Genomic DNA, 19,179 nt, shown 5'->3' with positions numbered 1-19,179 from the left:
AAATATTAACCATTGGTGGGTTTTCCTATAATTTCCTTTGCCAGTACATACGAGTATGTATGTTAGAAGAAGAAGCCAACAAATAGGAAAAAAAACGGAATGTGTAAGTATATGATATATGATGATATGTTTATGTGCTCAAATTGGAATCTCAAGGTCGCCATTGGTAATCGTAATTAAAATAATCCTCTATTGAAAATCTGAATGTTTAGTTGCTCAAATTAGACCAAAATTTGTACAAAAACAGTCTCCGGTGAACTCCGGAGGCCATTGGCCCTCAATCGGATCGGAAACTCTTTGTAAGCCTGCTACTTGGTTTTGTGCAAGAATGTTTAGTTCTTTCGGTTAATGAAAATCTATATGTTAGCTGTATTAAATGTGCTATGATTGGGCGAAGACGGGAACTCCGGGGAACCCCGGAGTCCCTCTCCAATTCCCCTATTTGTTGCGAATGTTTTATTGCGTCTAAGTTTGGTGTGAAAAGTCTGTGGAGACGTCTAGAGCTATCATTGGGTAACCAGCTTATTGTTTTTCCGCAATTACCCCGCCACTGTGTTTACTTCTCTGTGGCTCCTGCTTCTGCTGCTGCCGTTGATGGTGTTTCATTGCCCCGGACAATGCGACATTCCCCCAACGACGGCGGCACGGAACGGAATGACGGCAACAGGAGTACGAGGAGCACCAACTGTAACAAAACTAGATTGCGCCGCCTCACAGACTGTATCGAGCTACTACCCATCGGCGCTAGTCTGAGCTGTAGAAATCCCGTGTGCAAGCCATCAGCAGGCCCCACAGCAGCAGGAGCAGGAGGCGGAGGAGGACGAGCAGGACGAGAAGGACGAGAAGGACGAGAAGGACGAGCAGGACGAGAAGGACGAGAAGGACGGGAAGAACGAGAAGGAGAAGACAGCTCGACAACATCGGGCTCGGCAGCAGGACAACGGCAGCTCGAACCATTAATGCTGGGCGCCCCTCTGTGGACAATCGCCCAGATAGAGGGGGCCGCGGTCTTAGACAGTCTCTATCGCTCCACGAGCTTTCATAGCGAGGAATGTCTACTGGACATGGAGACCGGGGAGGAGTTGGATATAGAAACGCACCGGCAGCAGCAGGAGGAGGAGCCGCAGAGGGCAAGGGAACTGGGCCAGGAGCACAGGTAGTTGGTCCATTATATACGACTAAGCAAAGAATCAAAGTACAAGTACAATCAAACAACTACAACACCAAACAATCACACAAAATCAGGAGGCAGATACTCGTACACTCCTACAGATACAGATACAGAAACAGAAACAGCGACAGCTGCAGATGTTGTTTGGGCCCTTTACGACAGGCCACCCGGGCGTATGCTTAATGTCCTGTTAAACAGCGAGGAGGAACAGCAGCAAACACACACAATAAAACCAGCAAGGATACGAAAAGCGAAAGAAGAGATAGTTTTAAGGGTCGAAGAGTGCATACCCCCTCCCAGATACTTGTCATTCGATCTTCCGCTCATCCGACCTGTTGGCAGCTCTCTCTGCTGTGAAGAAAGACCTGAAACAAGGCAAGGATGCTGCTGCTGCTGCCGATCAAGACTATACCTACACACATATTATATCTATACATACATAAGTATATGCTCTGCTTAGCAAGAGTCCATTTAATGACACATCAAATCTACTCGTAACACTCTCTTTGAGGGAGTATGCCACGAGTATTTAGAATGATTAAGCTAATGTAATGTCCAGCTCAATTGTGTCCATTAGATACACACGTACATGTGCCACCTCCTCTATCTACATCTCCACACAGGAGAGTATCTTGTCCAGCTGAAGCGTCTCTCAGCATTGTTGGCCTGCTCAAGGGTTCCAGGACCTAATTCAAGTTAAACTCGACTCGAAATCCACTCGGCAAATCTGCTCACATAAATCAAGGCCCACAGCTTCAGTGACTCTGAGGGTGAGGGTGAGGCTGTGGCTGTGGTCTCATTAGCTTGCCACTTGTTGCATGAAAGACGGAAACAACAATGCGCACTTAATATAAATAAGACAATGTGTCAAGCAAAAAGTCAAGGTTCCCATGGCTGATGGGGGAGTGGGGGGAGTGGATCTACTTGAGTACGCGACTTACCTTCCGCGGGTGCTGCAGCATCATCAGCGTTTGGGGGAAATTCGGCGAATTCCAGCGAAGCTGAACGTTGGATTGGAGTCCCCAACGAGCGATAAGTGGATTAGGTAACCACAAGTAGTGCTTAGCCCCAGCCCCCTGCCATAGCGCAGACACCGACCCCGACCCCGACACCGACACCGACACCGACTACCCGGCTTTCGAGTGGGGTCCTGGGGCCAAGTTGAAACTCAATTTGTAGGGAAATTGAGCAATTACTGCAAAGCGTTCTCCTAATTGTCTGCGTGTGTCCGTATGTGGGCTAGTGTCCGATTGATACGACAGCTAATTGTCGAGCATACATTAAAAGTTAATTGTTTCGATTGCCATTTTCTCGAATTTCCAATACGAATTTTCCCCCGCCACACACGCGATCCTGCCACTGCGAATGCAGTGCCACATTGCATATGGCATTCCTCTCAAGGACGGACGGACGAACGGACGAACGGACGAACGGACAGGTTCATTAAAATCTTAACGTTAGAATGCCCCGCGGACTTATCTACGGCTTCTACGGAGTACAGAGTACTCGTAATATCCTGCATGTCAACTTGTCAGACTACTGGAAGTGGCCTGCCTGCTGGCCTGCTGGCCTGCTAAGTGGCAGGACAGGCTGCATCCATTTAAGCCAATTCCCTTGACAGCTTTGGCGGTAAAAAAGCAGCTGCCCTTAAAGCATTCGTGCACTGGATACTGGATTTATTAGAAAAGAAATAAGCAATCCAGTAGCTATTGGGTATACTCGTATTGAGTGACTGTCAGAATTCAGGGATATGTGGCACAACTATTCGCTGGATGGCCATTAATCACTGGATGAGGCCAGCGAAATGAATTAATTGAGACAGAGGAGCAGAGGGGCTGGGGGGGCTGAATAGTATGGGTATATTTATATATTTAAAGCACACGCAACTCGTGACAAGTGAATCAATCAAATTAGCCAAGAGACTTTCAGTCGCGCTCTCGCGATCTTCAGGCAGACGGACAGGACAGGACTTGTTCATACGCACTATTCCATCCACCGCAATGCAATTAAATCGTAGTAAAGTGCGGCTTGGGTTGGGGCCCAGATGGACGGCCAGATGACTGTCAACACTTGGCCCAGCTCTGGCAATAGTCGGCAGTCGGCAGTCAGCAGGAGGGAAAAGTGGCCTTGGCTTTTGTTGACATTGTTTTCATTTGATTTACCTTTTCCCCATCACGACTGCCACATTGATTTCCGCATTATCCTTGATGCACAACCTCTGGCCAAGGCCTTGAGCTGTTAATTGGCTTACAATCACACCATGAAGACAGCAGTGGGCAGGCGACCACAGGCAGATCAAGTTCAGCCTCCTGTCTGGGTTAATCGATTGAATCGACCTTGATGGGGTACAGCCACGGGCACGGACACGGACACGGCTTTGACCCGGATGCATTGACGTCCTTTCATTGCATTAACATCCTCCTTGCTCCCCATTAGTATACGTTTAGGGGTCTCCATCGGCTAGGTAAACAAGTCTGCCAGCTTAATTAACGACAATCAAGCAGAGCCACTCTTCATCCTCCATTGCCAGCATTGTGCTCCTTTTTATATCTGTCCTGCCACTCATCGCCTGTTTTCCAGCTCCACCTCTTTGCTCGGTGGCTACCCTCCGGCAAATTAAACTGGTATTTCAGTAAGCTGGGGAAAAGGAAAGGCTTGCCGTGATTTGCCTCTGCCCACTCATCCGAGGGGGGACCTAAGCCCTCTCCTCGGCGGTCAGTGGGCGGGAATGCATCTCAAAGGCAGATACAACATTTTAATGTAACTTAAACTTGCATTTATGTACAACCACGGCAGAATCTGGCTCTGGCAGAGGTCGCATACAGACCTTAACCAAAAATCCTGAGGCAGCTTATCAAATTGCAGTTTTTGGCTGGTCCTTCCGCCCTTCCGCCCTTCGATTAAAAATAGTCCATGATTTGGGGTCCCAGACCGTGGCAAATAAACCAATTGAACCCGCCCTCGGAGCTGGCAGCCACAACCATAAACCGAAACTTTTCCCATGGTTGCCATTTCCAAGGTACCCCCTCCCAGAGTTGTCCCGACCAACCCGAACAAACCACGCTCCGAAATTACATTTTAATTATGAGCTTAGCAAACACCCCACCCCAAAATCAGCCCAAACCAGGGATCTGTGCTCCTTCCAGATGCTCCTTTCGTGCAGCTATGTTGGCCTGCCGCCTTACATTTCCAATAGAATTGCAACCACAGCGGCATCGCCCAGTGCCACATTCATTCAAAATCGTTTGGCACAAGTTTGACAAATGTTAAGCATAAAAGATAGGACAGGTCGGACAGGACTGCCAGCCAATTAATTGTTTGCAATTGACAATTTGCGGCGACAGCGGAACAAATGGCCAGCAGAAGGTGACGGAGGGGGTGAGGGGGGGCAAAGTTTTCTATAAATCTACCATTCGGCGGTTTGGCGGTTTCCCGGTTTCCCGGTTTGCCGGTTTGCCGGTTTGTGTGGCAGCATCTGTTCGGATTGTGCACAAAGTTAGCCCGGATATACATGTAGAATAATTTCTCAACGCAAGTGTCTCCTGCACCCCTGCACGAAAGAACGATTTATCAAAGGAAATGTGGGGCACAATCTGCCCGGCACTGGGGGTAACAAGTCTTTGTGTATGCTGCAGAAACAATTTTTAATTTTCCCCTTAAGATTTTCCATTTGAAATGAAAGGACCTCCCAGATGGGTATCAGCAAAGACTATACAATGCCAAGATCCAATATCTTATAGGGCATGAGGGACGTCTCTGACCACCGCGGACCCGCTGCCACGTCGGGGTGCCTTGGGCCCCTAAGTCGGTCCCAAAATCCTACCACAATTAGACGCGATCTCGGTCTTAGTCTCACTCTCGAGCATCAGTTTGTGGTTTGATCCTGTTGCAATATCTTGGTATTTTATAGACTTTAAGTCAAAATATTCCTTAACCTTCTTTTCCATTGCCATGCCAAATAATAAAACTAACTTTAAAGGAGTCCAGAGTCTAGAAAACACCCATATCATCAATCAATTTACTCGTATCCTGGAGCACAGTTTCACTTACATAATTACTTAGTTCAGTTGCACGATTCTCCCTGCCAAGCCGCATCTGTGAGAGCACAACCCGCTATAGAGAAAGTGAATTATCCTAGAGCAACTGCATTTTATTACTCTACTGAGCATATTCTTGTATTTGAAACTAGTTTATCCACATATTCCTTATAACTTTATTCCATAATCGATAATCCATAATCTTAGACGATATTTTGAAACCATTTCTTTAGTATTTCGTCCACACTAATTTATTTATTTATTTGAAAGCAAAAGAAATTTTATTTGAATACGTTTGCACAATGTTTCGACCAACTAGATTTTAGTCATTTTTGTATTGTTATTAGAATTAGAGCTAGAACTAGAACTAGAGTTAGTCTTAGGCAACATACGAGTCACTTGAATTATTCATCGACGCTCAGAATGTCCCCGTTTAGCCTGCGGAATGTGCTTCAGTAATGGTTCCCAAAGGGAAAGGACATCTTTTTGACTCAGTGCAGGACGAGACAAATTCCTATTTGAGTTCTGTTGAAATTAAATTTGCACCATTTTGATGGCGAATCATCAAAATGAAACTAATTAAAACACTTAGGCCAAAGAGCTGGAACCTAATTGGAACCACTCCCCACTCCCCGCTCCCCGCTGCCCGCTGCCCGCTCCCTGGTGCATTTGTCGCCGACTGTCCTTTCTTCCTGTCCCTGGATGGCGACAGGTACAGTCGGTGCGGGCAGGCATTCTAATTGAATATACTCGTATCTGGTTGCAAAGCCCACTTCATAAGTAGCCAACAAGGACGCACACCATTGCACTGGCTGTGCAACATCGGCTAATTGCCCAACTTCCCACGGCCGGTGGGGTAGCCACCGAACCTAACTAATTATCTGTTTTAATGCTCAGCTAATGGGGTCTGTATGGAACTTTTTAAGTACGAGAATATTTTATTTATTTCATCAAATTTTCCAATCCTTTGTCGGCTCAACAGCCCAATCTTTCTGCCCGTGCCTGACAGAAATCAATGAAAGCCCGGACCACAATTCGAGTGGTGGACGTGCCCACCTGGTCACACCGAGCAGAATTGATTGCATTTTAATTTAGAGTGTAGGCCCTTGCGGAGTTCTCAGAATTCATGTCGATTCGCCGGGGGGTGCCATGAGAGAATTCTGTGCCGGACATGTGTCGCAGACCTTTAATTGTACAACCCATACGGATATGTCAATAACTGACGAGGCCTGAAAAGCACAATCATTCTCAAATGAAGTGTTTAATGTGTGTTATTAGCTATTCAAAGAGGAAGGCATACGCGGCTTTCCTATGGCCCCGTTTGGGTCCATAGTTGTGCCGGGCGGGCCAATTAGTTGTGTGTTTTCAATCGAACTGGTGACAAGAAACCCATCATCTAAGCCATATTTAGCTTACAAGAAGATACTATCTATTTTCGCAGATCGGACAGCATCTTCATATTTCAAGCTACTTCATCTCCATGCAGCACGAAGCAATGTCTTAGAAGCTGAAGCATAACCTTAGGACTTTAGAGCTAGGAGAAGATACCATTAGACATCGCTCTCGTTTTGCTATACCCTCTAATGTGTGTCTTCTTTGGCATTCCGCACAGGTCCATAGCCAGGGACGAGTTCGGAACGCAGCGCGTCTACAAGAAGACCTCGCCGAATTGCGTGCTGACTTTGTATCTGCCGACGCGCGAGATGACGCTCACCGGGGACAAGGCGGCGGTGCTACGCGGGATTCTCTTCGTGGACCCGAAGGCCATCCAGGGATATCGTGTGTATGCCCAGCTAACGCTGACCTTTCGGTAAGGCTAAGGCCATGGGCCCTGGCACCGGTCGTACAAGCATTCAACATCAGCAGCAACAGCAACATAAGCACCATCCGCAGAATCAGCGACAGCAACTGCTCCGAGAAGAGTAACGGCGTAATGGAAATTCGATTTGCCCTTGAAACAGACAGCCAGGGACCGTCGGGATAGTTGACTGCCGGATTACCGGACTGTTGACTTTTAACTACTACTGACCGAATACTTTTCTTGGCTGTCAGTTCCAATGGGATAGTAACTTTTTCGTTGCTGGTTCTGCCGTTGCTGTTGCTGTTGCTGTTGCTGATGGTGGACGCTGGCCACGGGTGTTCGACTGAGTGTCCTTCTATCTTCGTGGTTCCTGCAGCTATGGCCGCGAGGATGAGGAGGTTATGGGCCTGCGTTTCTGCAACGAGGCCATCATGTCGCTGCATCAGATTTGGCCACGCCTCCAGGAGCCAGCCCCGGACTCGCTAAGCCCCTTGCAGGTAATCATCGTATTTGAAACAATGCATCTCTCTGCCCATACCGCCTCCTCCTCTAGCCACAGCTACTGCCCGGTGCACTCTCCTCCTGGACAGCGGCATCTGGCAACAACAGCAGCCATTGCAAGTCCTTGACCAGCCGTAGAGTGCAGTGCGGCAGATTAACGGGAAGGTTTGCCTGCCAAAATTGATGGCGAGGATGGTGGATGCCCCAAGGTCCCGTCACTCGCCACTCTTTTCGACTGCCCTCCATCAATCCATTCTTGCCAGACGCCTCACTGCACTGGCCCATCAATAAGTGGTCCAATTACAGAGCTCTGCAACGCCATTCGCAACGCAGATTCTCTGCCTCCCAGGAGGAAAATTCGAGAGGGAGCTAAAGACAGGGCCAAGGACAGTACAGAACGGAACAGTATAGCCGTTGGGATGTCTGTCTTCAGTTTGAGTTCACCTGCTCACCAAATACTTCCAGCACTTCCGTCAATCTAGTTCAAGTCTCCATCTATCCTGACAAGAGAGATAAACCTCAATCCAAAACAATTCGGAAAGATGTCAGATGCAGGGCATCAAATTGAGCCAAGAAGAGTCGCTCAAAAATGTTTTGAACTCCCTTCCGGGGACATCCTCGACTGTACAATAGCTCAAATTTCTTCACTTTTCCACTTAGAGTATCCTAACATCGACTTGGCTCTCTGGCTGTCTTCCGATTGAGGTCTCTCGAGGTCTGCTCCTCGGTCGTTGTCAATTTTTATGACCAAAACGTTCGATTCATCGATGCATCGCCATGGATTATGTAGGTCCGAGTCAATATATTCTCCCTGCGATGGAGAGAACCGCGGATGCACTTAGGCCGATTGAAAATCCATTCCATTTAACTAAAAGCCAAACAAGTGTCTGCGCCCGCCAGCCCGCCAGCCCGCGTATTCTTTTTGCATTGTTTTCGGGGCCCCTCGACTCCAAGGGGGCCGAACAAAAAAAATGTCAACTTTCAGCTTTCGGTTCTTGTTTTTGTATTGAATTTGACATTCACATTTCGGACAGGCCAGGCCGCAAGCCGAACCAATTCGGTTAGCCAAATGGCAATAGCCCACAGCTTCTCCACATTTGGGGTGCGGGACTGAAGACGGAGACTGAAGACTGGAGGCGGTACAGACAACACAGATACACGATACACACACACAAGGGCACGCATAATTAAATAAATTTGATTTTAATAACCTACCGAATGGCAAGACGACGGCGAACGGCGGTCCATCCAAAAATAGGCCTCAGCAAACAGGAATGGTGACAGGGAGCCAAACTTGTTGAGGGATCAGGCAGTGGCAGTGGCAGTGGCAGTGGCAGTGGCAGTGGCCGTGTCCAGGCATTGATAGATTGAGTGGAGCGCCAGCAAAAAGAGATTCCCAAATGATAGATTATAATTTGATGGCAGATGATGTTGCCCCGGCAACCAGCTGACCCAAGAAGGCGGTCAAGGAAAGCCCAAAGAAGAGCAGCGAAAGGTGTAAAGCGGATCCGACCCCAACTCGAAGGCTCTTCGACTGTGGCACTGGCCCTGCCAAGGCTATCAAGTTTGATAGTTCATGAACTTGATTTGATTTCCTGCCTTGGAAAACTTTTCCCGCAAATATTGCGAGTCTGAGCGCCAATCCGACTTTAAACGTCTTTGTGGGTGGCATGGCGTGGCTTGGCTTGGAGTGGCTCTGTGTCCTTGTGGTTGGCTCTGCCGTTGCCTTGGGGAACCTGGGATACGCGTACACGTGCCAGCGATTAGTCGTGGAAATCCACGCTCGAGTACGAGTATATGCCCAAGTGAAAGGATATACACTGAAAGGAAAGAACTGGGAATCCAAAGACCATTACTGAAGCCAGCCGATTCCTTTCCAGAAGAGATATATGTACATATAGTAGCCATATTTCGTTCAGTGTACGCACAGACATATTTCTTAATAAAATATAATCAAATGCAAATGAAATACTCGAATGCTGGGTCAAGAAATAATACTGAAACAAACAAAGACTTAGACAAAGCCAGAGATACAGATACAGAAACAGACGCGGAGACGGAAACGGAAACGGAAACGGACACTGAGACGGACGCTGAGACGGACGCTGAGACGGACGCTGAGACGGACGCTGAGACGGACGCTGAGACGGACGCTGAGACGGACACGGAGACGGACGCTGAGACGGACACGGAGACGGACGCTGAGACGGACACGAAGACGGCCGCTGAGACGGACACTGGAGTCGTAGGTTATCGTTATCGTTTTCGTATTTATTTTGGCCTTCTGGCAAACAACACTGCGCCCGCAATTCATAATTATATATCTGCCTTTGACTAAACTTTGTCTCAAGCACAGCCTCCTCCATACAGCTCTCCATCAATGTACGCGTGTACCCATAGTAAATATGTATATTGTACGAGTACGTACCAGATGTGTATCGCGTATCGAAGTAACTGGCGCAATTATGCGGACTTCGGTGTCGTGTTTCGCCCTGCACCATTGGAAACGAAACCAATCAAGATGCTAAATCTCCATGCTACTACTGAATCTGGCCCTCTTAACCTTACCCATCTTTCTCTCCCCAGGAGGCCCTTATGAAGCGTCTCGGAGGTGGCGCCCACGCCTTCACTTTAGTGCTTAACGCTCACTCACCACCAAGCGTTCAGTTGGTTCCGGCCAAGCGCTATTATGGGGCTCCAATCGGCACCAGCTACGATGTGCGTTGCTTCATTGGTAAGTGATTCGCGGGCGCTGCGGGAACCACGGGTCCAGCACGGGGGCACAGAGGCAGGTGTAGCGACACCGACGGGGGCGAACGAAGGGCACAGCGAAGGGGACACCCACGGGGACAACTACGGCGACAGACTCCGAACGTTGGGCGGTAGTTTATGTTAGCTTGAGTGAGCTCTGCAGGGGGCTAGGTTTTGCTTTGGCTTAGATAGGAGAGGAGATCCCCAATATCATCTAAGACACAATTATGAGCCATTCTGTACGATCCGAACACCATCAAATGCAGGTGATAATACTCATAATTCAGGCTCATTTGTAGCCAAAGGGGCCATGGCATATCTAGGGACAAGGCTACAGTGGTAGATCGTTTATAGAGGGGGAAAGGGGGGACGTTTATGGGGGGTTCGCGTGCGGAGACTTGGTTTTTTGGGCAGCCTTTTGGCTTTGAGTTTCCTTGGGAAGGGGTTACGATGGTGTACGATTGGGTGCGGGCTCGGACTGGACAGGAGACGGCAGCGGACTGGCTACGCTTGCAGCACTTATTTTCACTGTTGGAAACCCTGTTGTACTCACCTCAATCGACCCTCACTCATGTGCCATCCAAGATCGAGAAATGCAGCGGGAGAAGGTCCACATCACCTCGTACATGCGATGCCGCCAACTTGAACACTCGCCCGCCCAATGTATATGTATATCTATATGTATATGTATATATTGTGTACTCACTCGTCCTGGTATTCGGCCCGATGAGTGCCTTAAATGTTTGTGATTGATTTTCGTGTCGTTCTTTTGGTTTCTTTTATTTTTCTTGTATTTTCTGTTGTTTTTGGGCTCTTTGGAAAGCAGGCAGCCGAAAATAATACAAAACCAAAACAAAACAAAACAAAAAACATAAAAATAAAATCAATATTAAATACTTCCCCAAGGAGAGGCTCGCACCACATTCAGCTTCAGCTTCAGCTCCGACTCCGGCCTCCACTCAAATTCAGATTGAGATTCCGTTGATATTTTCCTTGTTGTCGGTCCGTGGACTGCGCCTGCGGCCGAGTGGAGCACGGGCAGGGGGCATTCCCTACTCGTTTCCGAGGATATGCAATATCCTGTTCAAGGCAACTGTTGCGACCAAGATAACGAGTCCATCTGTGGACGAGTCTGGATAGTTCTGTCGGTAAAAGCCGCTTACCCCCAGCCTGCCTGGGCCTGCTCCTGCCCCACGAGCGGTCAACCTGCTGAACAGCAGGACAACATCCGCACATCCCGGACAAGTCCAGGCCAGCAAGGAGGCGGAATGGCTGGCATGTGGACCTCCCGCACTCCCGCAATTATGTGGTTGACATCCGTAAGGTGACTGCTGGGTCAGCATTCGCCTTTCCGTAGGCCTGGAGCACGGAGCTGAGCACGAAGGCGGCGGAGACCAGATGTCCAAAGCGATGCGGTGGCCAACTGGCCATTGGTTTGTACAGTGCGTTTCAGATGTTTAAGCCAGTCCAATGTCAACTATAGAACCATTATCCATTGATTTCCGATATTAATATGATTCGGAGACTACATTTCCTCCACTCTTTGAGCATTTTTCAGAGTTCCAATCAAGTTTATTTAGTATTTTTCCAGCATAAAGTATCAGTTACTGAATGGTATCACTTTTCAAAATGATTCAGCCAATGAGGCTATCCATCTAAGCAATTACTATCGAAATCTTGCTTATCGGAATATCAACAAAACAATCGAATTCTCACAATCAATGATACCACTAATCGAATGGCTAAAAGTGCATTGTGAAAGGAGCACTGTTAGCCTTCTGTATTCTGCATACTGCATTGTATCTGTTGCTGTTTTTGAAACGCACTGTACTGTATTTTTGTTTTTTGAATTTGAACCAGCTCTTGATCGTTCCCCCTCTCCATCCAACCCGTATCCGCAACCCATAGATGTCTTAGTCTACGAAGAAATGATACGAATGGAGGCCGTCCCTATGAAAAGGCAGAGTCGTCGATTCTCTCGCCTTTGCGAATGCTGTTTTGCGTGTATGTGCACAGCATCCGACGAAGGTAATTAGATCGTCGGGTCGGTTGCGGAGCTCCGATCAGATCGGCTCCGATCGGTGTCGTGATCGTGATTATTCCGTTCCATTCCGTTTGGTTTTTGCAGTTTGGTGTTGTTGCTTTGCCTTGCTCTCCCCCTCTCTCTCTCTCTCTCTCTCTCTCTCTCTCCCTGTCACTCTCTCTGTCTCTGTCTCTATTTTAAATTCTATTGTATTTCTGTCTCTGTTTTATTATTGTTTCTCTCTTTGCCCTTGCAGAATGCCATTTAGCTAAGTCCGTCCGTCGTCTATCCATCTGAAACTTCTAAAAGATACAGATACACAACGAAACGAAAGTATAGGATGCGTACTTTATTCAACGAAACTTCAGCTCGAAATCAATTCAAGCAGCACTCTGCAAGGGTATCTGAAGCCTCGGCTCTCGAGGCTAGTACTTGTATCCGTATCTTTCCGTATCTGTGTGCCGTTCGTGCCATTGTGCGTATGTTTGTGTGTGTGTGTGTGTGTGTGTGCTTGGATCTACGTATTTGGTTTTTCTTGATGTTGACTCTCCACACTCCACGCCTCATCCTTATCTTTTCACTTGATCTACATCCTTCCATCTTTCCCCAGTATCTCTATCATTTCTGTGTGTGCCATTTCCATTTGTTCCATGTTCCATGTGTATTTTTTGTTTGTTTTGTTGTTTGCAGTCCGTTCTTGTGGCCGCTCGCCAGCCTCCAAACAGATGGCATTCCAAAAATTACAAAATATTACATTATCATTTCTGGCATTCGCACAATCGACCGACAGTGAACGGACGCCCCTTGAACCCGCCCCTCCCGGACACGACTGAAATGAAAATTTGTATCACAATACACACAAAAACCAAAACAGAAAAGACAATATTTGGCAACACTTTTTTTTGTTCCCCAAAATTTTGAGCACCGGCGGCGGCAACGACAGCGGCAGCAGCGTCCAGCAGCTCTCCCACGAGGCCAACCAACTAAAGTCTCTTTTTCTCTTTCCCTGTCTCCGTCTCCGTCTTCGTCTTCGTCTCTGTCTCTCCCTCTGTGTGTGTGTGTGTGTGGTTCGCTTCCTTGGCAACCTTGAAGCTGACAAGACCGACGAGAAGTTCCATCGGCGGGCCTCGGTCAAGATGGGGGTGCGGGTCATCTACCGCACGGACGTCTTTCAGCACTCGACCACCGAGCACTTTGCCACCTGCTCCGGCTGCCACCATCAGGCCGGGCGCAAGTCGTCGCCGCCGGCCGCACCATCCAGCGCCACTCTCCCGGTCAACAGGGAGACCGCCGAGCAGCAAACCCAGACGCCAACCCATTCGCTGGGCTCCGGAACCGGATCCGGATCCGGATCGAAGTCAAAGGGCAAGTCCGAAAGGGGCGACTCTTTTCCAAAGTTGCGCCTGTCGCCGAAGGCGTTCCGGTTCAGCGGCCGCTTTGGTCGCAGCAAGAGCGAGATCGAGAAATGCCCACCGGACTCGTTCCACAACTACAGCAAGTCCTTCCAGGAGGTGAGTGTCCCGAGAGTAGCTGCCGTTGCGGTCCTAATTTGTGTCAATCTGTGCCCCAACAGCATCACTGCGACTGCATGTTGGCGCCTTTCAGCGGAGCCGGGGTATCCGGGGGCATTGGCAGCATCACTCTGGGACCCGACGGCGGGCCGCAGGGCTCCGTGGACAAGCCGTTCCTGCTGCACGACGGCCGGGTCGGACTAAAGGCCAGCCTGGACAAGGGCTGGTACACGCACGGCGAGGACGTCAATGTGACCATTGAGATACGCAACGACAGCCGCAAGACGGTGCGCAAAGTGAGGGTGAGTACTCGTATTGACTTTTGCCTTTTGCTTTGCTCCACTTCCCCACTTTCCCACTTGTCTGTGTCCTTGTCCTTGTCCTTGTCCTTGTAATGTCCTGTGTCCTATTTCCACACTCTATTCCCATTCCACTTGGCCATTTATTTACGCTCTTTCCCAGTCACTGCCATGCCTAACAATGTTGCATTCATGACTATCAATTCATATAACGTATACGCAGTGTGGTGCGGCCGCTGGTTGCGGGACCATTGCAAAACTGTTGCTTTTTGGTCTAATCATTAAAAATGCAAGGAGAACTGCAAATGGCGGGGGTAATGGTGGCTGAGAACGAGCGCATACCTAATGGCTGGTTCAGGTGGCGCTTTCTCCCCATTTGCCCCTGTCAATCAGCGGAATTATGTGCATCCTTGCAATCGCATTGGGACTGTGATTGGGATTGGGGCCATGGCATTGCACAACACACACACACACACACACACACACCCATGAAACAGGCATAAAAGCGGCATTGGCATGCATACCAGCATATCACCAGAGAGATATTGAGGACGGGCGAGAAATTGAAAGAGGCAGGAACGTGGTGAAAGGAGCACCAGGAACAATACGGATGGGTGGCAGGGTGGGCAGTTGGTTGGGCACCTGCATCGAGTACCGGGGTCATGTTATGACAGTAAATCAAACAGTTGCCTTGGGTCCTGAGGCCCAGTGCCCGTGCCAGTGCCAGTGCCAGTGCCAGACCAGGGCCCAGCTCAGTTACAGCTCCAGCGGCAGCCACAGCTGCTGTCAGTGCAAAGTGGATAGCGATGTGGCTGGATCTGCACCACTAACCTCATCATCTTCCTCGGTTTGCACACCGTAGCCGTAGCCAGTCGTCCATTACCAATTTAGTTTCCGGATTATTTCACGTACTATTTACATTTTTGGCAAAGCAAATACACAAAACGAAGCGAACAGAGCCTTCAAACAGGCAGGCAGATGCGTTTCCATCTCTGGCATTTATGCAAGTAAAAATAATGCAAACAAATGAGAAAAACAAACGATGTAAAGGCAAAGGCAAAGGCAATGGTGAATCAGCTGCCCTTCAGTTATGTCATTAGAAGCAAGATCCGCTCTGCATTGAATACGACTCGAGTGTTATGCAACAAGTTTGAGTTCCTTTGGGTACTGTGATGTGCATATGAAAAGATTACCCATACGCACTGGGGAACAAATCAGGCAGAGGGTCGTATGAATCTCCAAATCAAATATCCAGAGGGGCGCCCGAAGGGCGGTGCGTTCTATGTGGCTTACCTTTTTCACAGCCATCCCATAGAGCCACTTTGACTAGGCTCTCTTTCGCTCGGAGAAGGCGATAGCTCTTGCCACTCAATAGATTTTTGGCTTGGGATTTCTCTGCCGGTCGATTATTTTCATATTTTCACACATCAGTCGTGCCTCATCCGGCCTTCGATTACACATTTCTTTGGCTCTGGCTACCCTGGTTACTGCAGGTCAGGGGGCAGGCAGACTTTATGGCTAACTGCCCGCAAATTGGTTGGCAAGAAGACAAAAATCAGGTGCCGTGCCGGGCCGTGCGGCTCCTGAACTTGCCTTTTAATTACGCGCCGGATATTACGCATTCAGAGAGGGAGGACACAATGGGGGGGGGGGGGGGGGGGAAGACTATGAAGAAGAGACACAAAGCAACGGCCACAATTGAATGACAAACTATTGGAAAATGAAACTGGAAGCTAATGAAAAATGCATAATGCAAGAACACGACTCAAGTCTGAGTGAAGAAACGGCAGCAGGAAGCCAGGGGCAGGAGGCACGAGGCACGAGGCAGGGAACTGGGGGCACAGTCCCAGGCAGACTGGAGGCAAAGCAAGCGTATCCTGAGGGCCGGACTTGAGTGCGCAGTGGAAAATGTTTCATGGTGCTGGCTGTCAAATGTTATTGTTTATTTTTATTGTAACCGCAGTATTTTCACAGCGCATTGTTCATTGATGATGAAATTGATGAATGGGACATACTAGACGACACAAACACAGACACAGACATCGACATCGATAAAGTCGGTGACGGGACACAAGTTATGACATTTGCACATATGGAATTGACTTGCCAGCCAGCGTAAATAGTCCACAAACTATCAATGGTAAAATGTATCGGAAAACGTGCAGATGTGGAACTGCTCCAGGACTCGGAGGCCATTTCTGGTTAGTTCGAAGAAAAATATGGGCTGAAAGGTAGCTGGAATGCGCATGCAATTATAATCTGTTAGAGGCAGGTCCCTGATAGAATCCACAAATGTCGGTGACTAGGCTAGGACCCACAGCAGTCGGTCAAAGGGAAATCGCTGCTTCCAAGCCAGAAGAGAAGAATTTGGACCATATGGAATAGTTGTGAGGTTGAAAGGGGACTTTCCATTTGGCGAGAAAGAGGCTACAACCGTTGGGGTTTATCTTCTTCTGACTATCTGTGTTATCCAGCTTATGGATGCCACATATTCCATATTCCACACGAAATAAAAGCTGACACACACTCGTATGGAAAAGTAAATGGTATTTTCATTTGAAGTTGACGGTTGTCCTGTTCTGGCCCTGGCACTCTGGCTCCCCCCCCCCCCCCCCCCCCCCCCCCACATCTCTTATGCAGTCGCATTGATTCGATTTGATGGTGTCCTCTGTTTTCCGAGCAGCACGAAAGTATGCTATACTTTTTTTCGGCTACCGCTCTTTCCTCTTCGTCGTGCACTTTGCGCTTTATTAAATATGTATATTTATGGCTGGCTGTGTGTGTGTCTGCGGGGAAGCTCTGAATGCTGAATGCTGAATGCTGAAATTGCTTTGTACTTGTTCGCCATTAAATGTGAAAAGTTACCCAAGACGTGGGGACACTGCCGAAGGAAGAGGGAAGCCTGAGAGCATGAAAGTCCAATGGAAGGTGCGGTCTTTAGCTAGCTCGGACATTTGCTATTCAATTTCGAAACACGAGCAGAGGCAGAGAAGCCGGCCACAGCAACAAGTCCTTGGGGCAGCCAAAAAGTCAATCGAATACAAAATGCTTTTGGACCAAAGCCAATTGAAAGTCCCGCAAGTGTGGCATAGAAGAAATATCCGCATGTCTCGTTGGGGGCAAAAAGAACATTTAAATGTTGCATGGAAATGAGAATTGTCGCTGAAAGACCGTGATTTCTCGATTCGATTAAAGAACGCGCTGGCAAAACGGCAGAGAAACGGCCAACCCATTGAAGGAGTTTGTCGAGATTAGATCTGCGGCCCGCATCCAGCTATAGAAACCGGCCCAGGCAATGCCTGCTTACGAGTATTGTAAATCAAATCAAATCGAATGGAATCGAATGGAATGGCACCGAAGCAAATCAAATTGAATTGAATTGAATTGAATTGAATACCCGTACAGTTTTCGCCATTGAAGTTTTTGCAAATGAGGCACCAGAAATGTCATTTTTGGTCAATTTCTTAGTCCTGTGTCGGCGGTAAGCTCTTTAAAGAGCCATGCCCATATTCTGCCTGGAAAAAATCGATGAGGGCACAGTTTGCTTGGCACAGATTGGCCGTAACAGGTCCATAACAAAAGCCGACACTGGTAGGCCGCCAATAAGTGAAACCATTCCGGGGTTTAATTTCTTTCTCTCCCATGTGTTTTCGATCCTGTTTGTGGCTGGTTTGCCTGCACGGATACTCGTATTATTACATGGCCACTTGAATGGACGGTAATTGAGTGCATTATCGTTGATTGGGCGGCAGATTGGGAGATTGAGCCAGGGCCAATAAAATAATGCTTGACATTGCTGGCGCTTGTCCAAAGCAAACAGGACACGGTCCACCCTTCGGACTTCGGTGGCTTCAGAATGCCCTTGACGAACAGTCCGTAAGGCGGGAAGGAGTTGGAGACACGAGCTTTGAGCCAGAAGGACTCCACGAAAGTTAGAGCATTTATTTGCTCCTCCCTGGTGGCTTATGTGGATCTGCAATGACTCCTGTCACTGTCACTGTCAGCCAGCCAACAGCAATGACCTTCTCACACACATCTCCCACGCCTCATCTCCACTCATCTCTAACGTTCTCTGTTCTGTTCTCGTTCGGGGGGGAGGGACAGGTCTGCGCCATTCAGCATGTGGACGTCTGTATGTTCAACAATGGGAAGTTTAAGAATGTTGTGGCTGACTCGGAGCAAATCTCGCCGCCGGTGGACCGTACCGTAAGCCCGGGTGCCACGGTCAATTCGGTGGTGGTGTTGCGGCCCCAGCGCGGCCAGACCAAGAACTGGATCGCGCTGGAGGACTCTCTGCAGCGAAGCACCGAGCCCGACGAGATCACTGGGGAGATAGCCGCCTCGGCCATACGTCCACCCCACTATGTGGTGCCGAACGTGCAGCAGGCCGGGCAATCCCTGCCCAGTCCGGCCATGGCCATGCCCAGCGCCGACATGCCGCCACAGCAGGGAAACGCCACCACCACGTCGACGGAGGATCGGAACATCTTCGCCATCTATGTGTCTTACTACGTTAAGGTGAAGCTCACTCTGAGCAGCATGGGTGGCGAACTGTCGTTAAAGCTCCCCTTCGTACTGGTGCACGTGGATGAGACCAGGCGCCCGGGCTTCGCATCGGCCACCCTCGGCGAGCTACGCATCGAGATGGAGAAGCTGGCGCTCCACGACGCACCCGCCGGGCGGCGTGCCGGCCGCCGTGATCCCCCATTGGGGGCCGAGAGCGCGGACGGGCCGTCCACCAGTGCCGCTGCCACGGCCGCCAGCTCGTCTGGAGGTCACCTCGACCGCATCGAGTCAGCGGACGACGAGTTCCACATACACATTCCGGTATCTTCCGCCTCGCACAAGCGGCGACTGCAGCGCAGCGAGACCCTGGCCAGGGATCTCGAGGAGAGCGATGAGCACTTGGCCGAGCCGCACGAGGACCAGGAGGAGCACATTGTCCAGATCCATCCGTCGCAGGAGCCCATCCGGGTGGAGAGATCACAGCAGACGGATGACGAGCAGGAGCGGGCTCAGGCTCAGGCTCAGGCTCAGGCCCCTGGCGCCGAGACTGGGGCCGTGCCCAAGTCCACAGATGTCTGA

The 19,179-nt window shown here is 49.3% G+C and overlaps 1 protein-coding gene across 1 annotated transcript; it reads left to right on the top strand.

The window, feature by feature from the left end:
• Positions 1–897: 897 nt before the first annotated feature.
• On the top strand, positions 898–19,179 carry LOC6599245. The gene is made up of 7 exons (XM_026992508.1): positions 898–1,156; positions 6,821–7,018; positions 7,386–7,506; positions 10,097–10,244; positions 13,377–13,795; positions 13,858–14,097; positions 18,199–19,179. Exons 1-7 carry the CDS (start codon positions 960–962, stop codon positions 19,177–19,179), a joined length of 2,304 nt encoding a protein of 767 aa, XP_026848309.1. The 5' UTR covers positions 898–959.

Source organism: Drosophila persimilis, unplaced genomic scaffold (assembly GCF_003286085.1).
Source record: "Drosophila persimilis strain 14011-0111.01,24,50 unplaced genomic scaffold, DperRS2 tig00000735-arrow-arrow-pilon, whole genome shotgun sequence".
NCBI classification, from domain to species: domain Eukaryota; kingdom Metazoa; phylum Arthropoda; class Insecta; order Diptera; family Drosophilidae; genus Drosophila; species Drosophila persimilis.
This window is presented reverse-complemented; position numbering and strand designations above follow the sequence as displayed.

What these genes read in the sequence shown, in the direction of transcription:
- LOC6599245 (XM_026992508.1), top strand. Translation starts at nt 960, where the DNA reads ATGCTGGGCGCCCCTCTGTGGACAATCGCCCAGATAGAGGGGGCCGCG. An exon ending in ACTCGCTAAGCCCCTTGCAG is followed by an intron (nt 7,507 to 10,096) that starts GTAATCATCGTA and finishes TTCTCTCCCCAG; the next exon opens with GAGGCCCTTATGAAGCGTCT. An exon ending in AGACGGTGCGCAAAGTGAGG is followed by an intron (nt 14,098 to 18,198) that starts GTGAGTACTCGT and finishes GGGGAGGGACAG; the next exon opens with GTCTGCGCCATTCAGCATGT.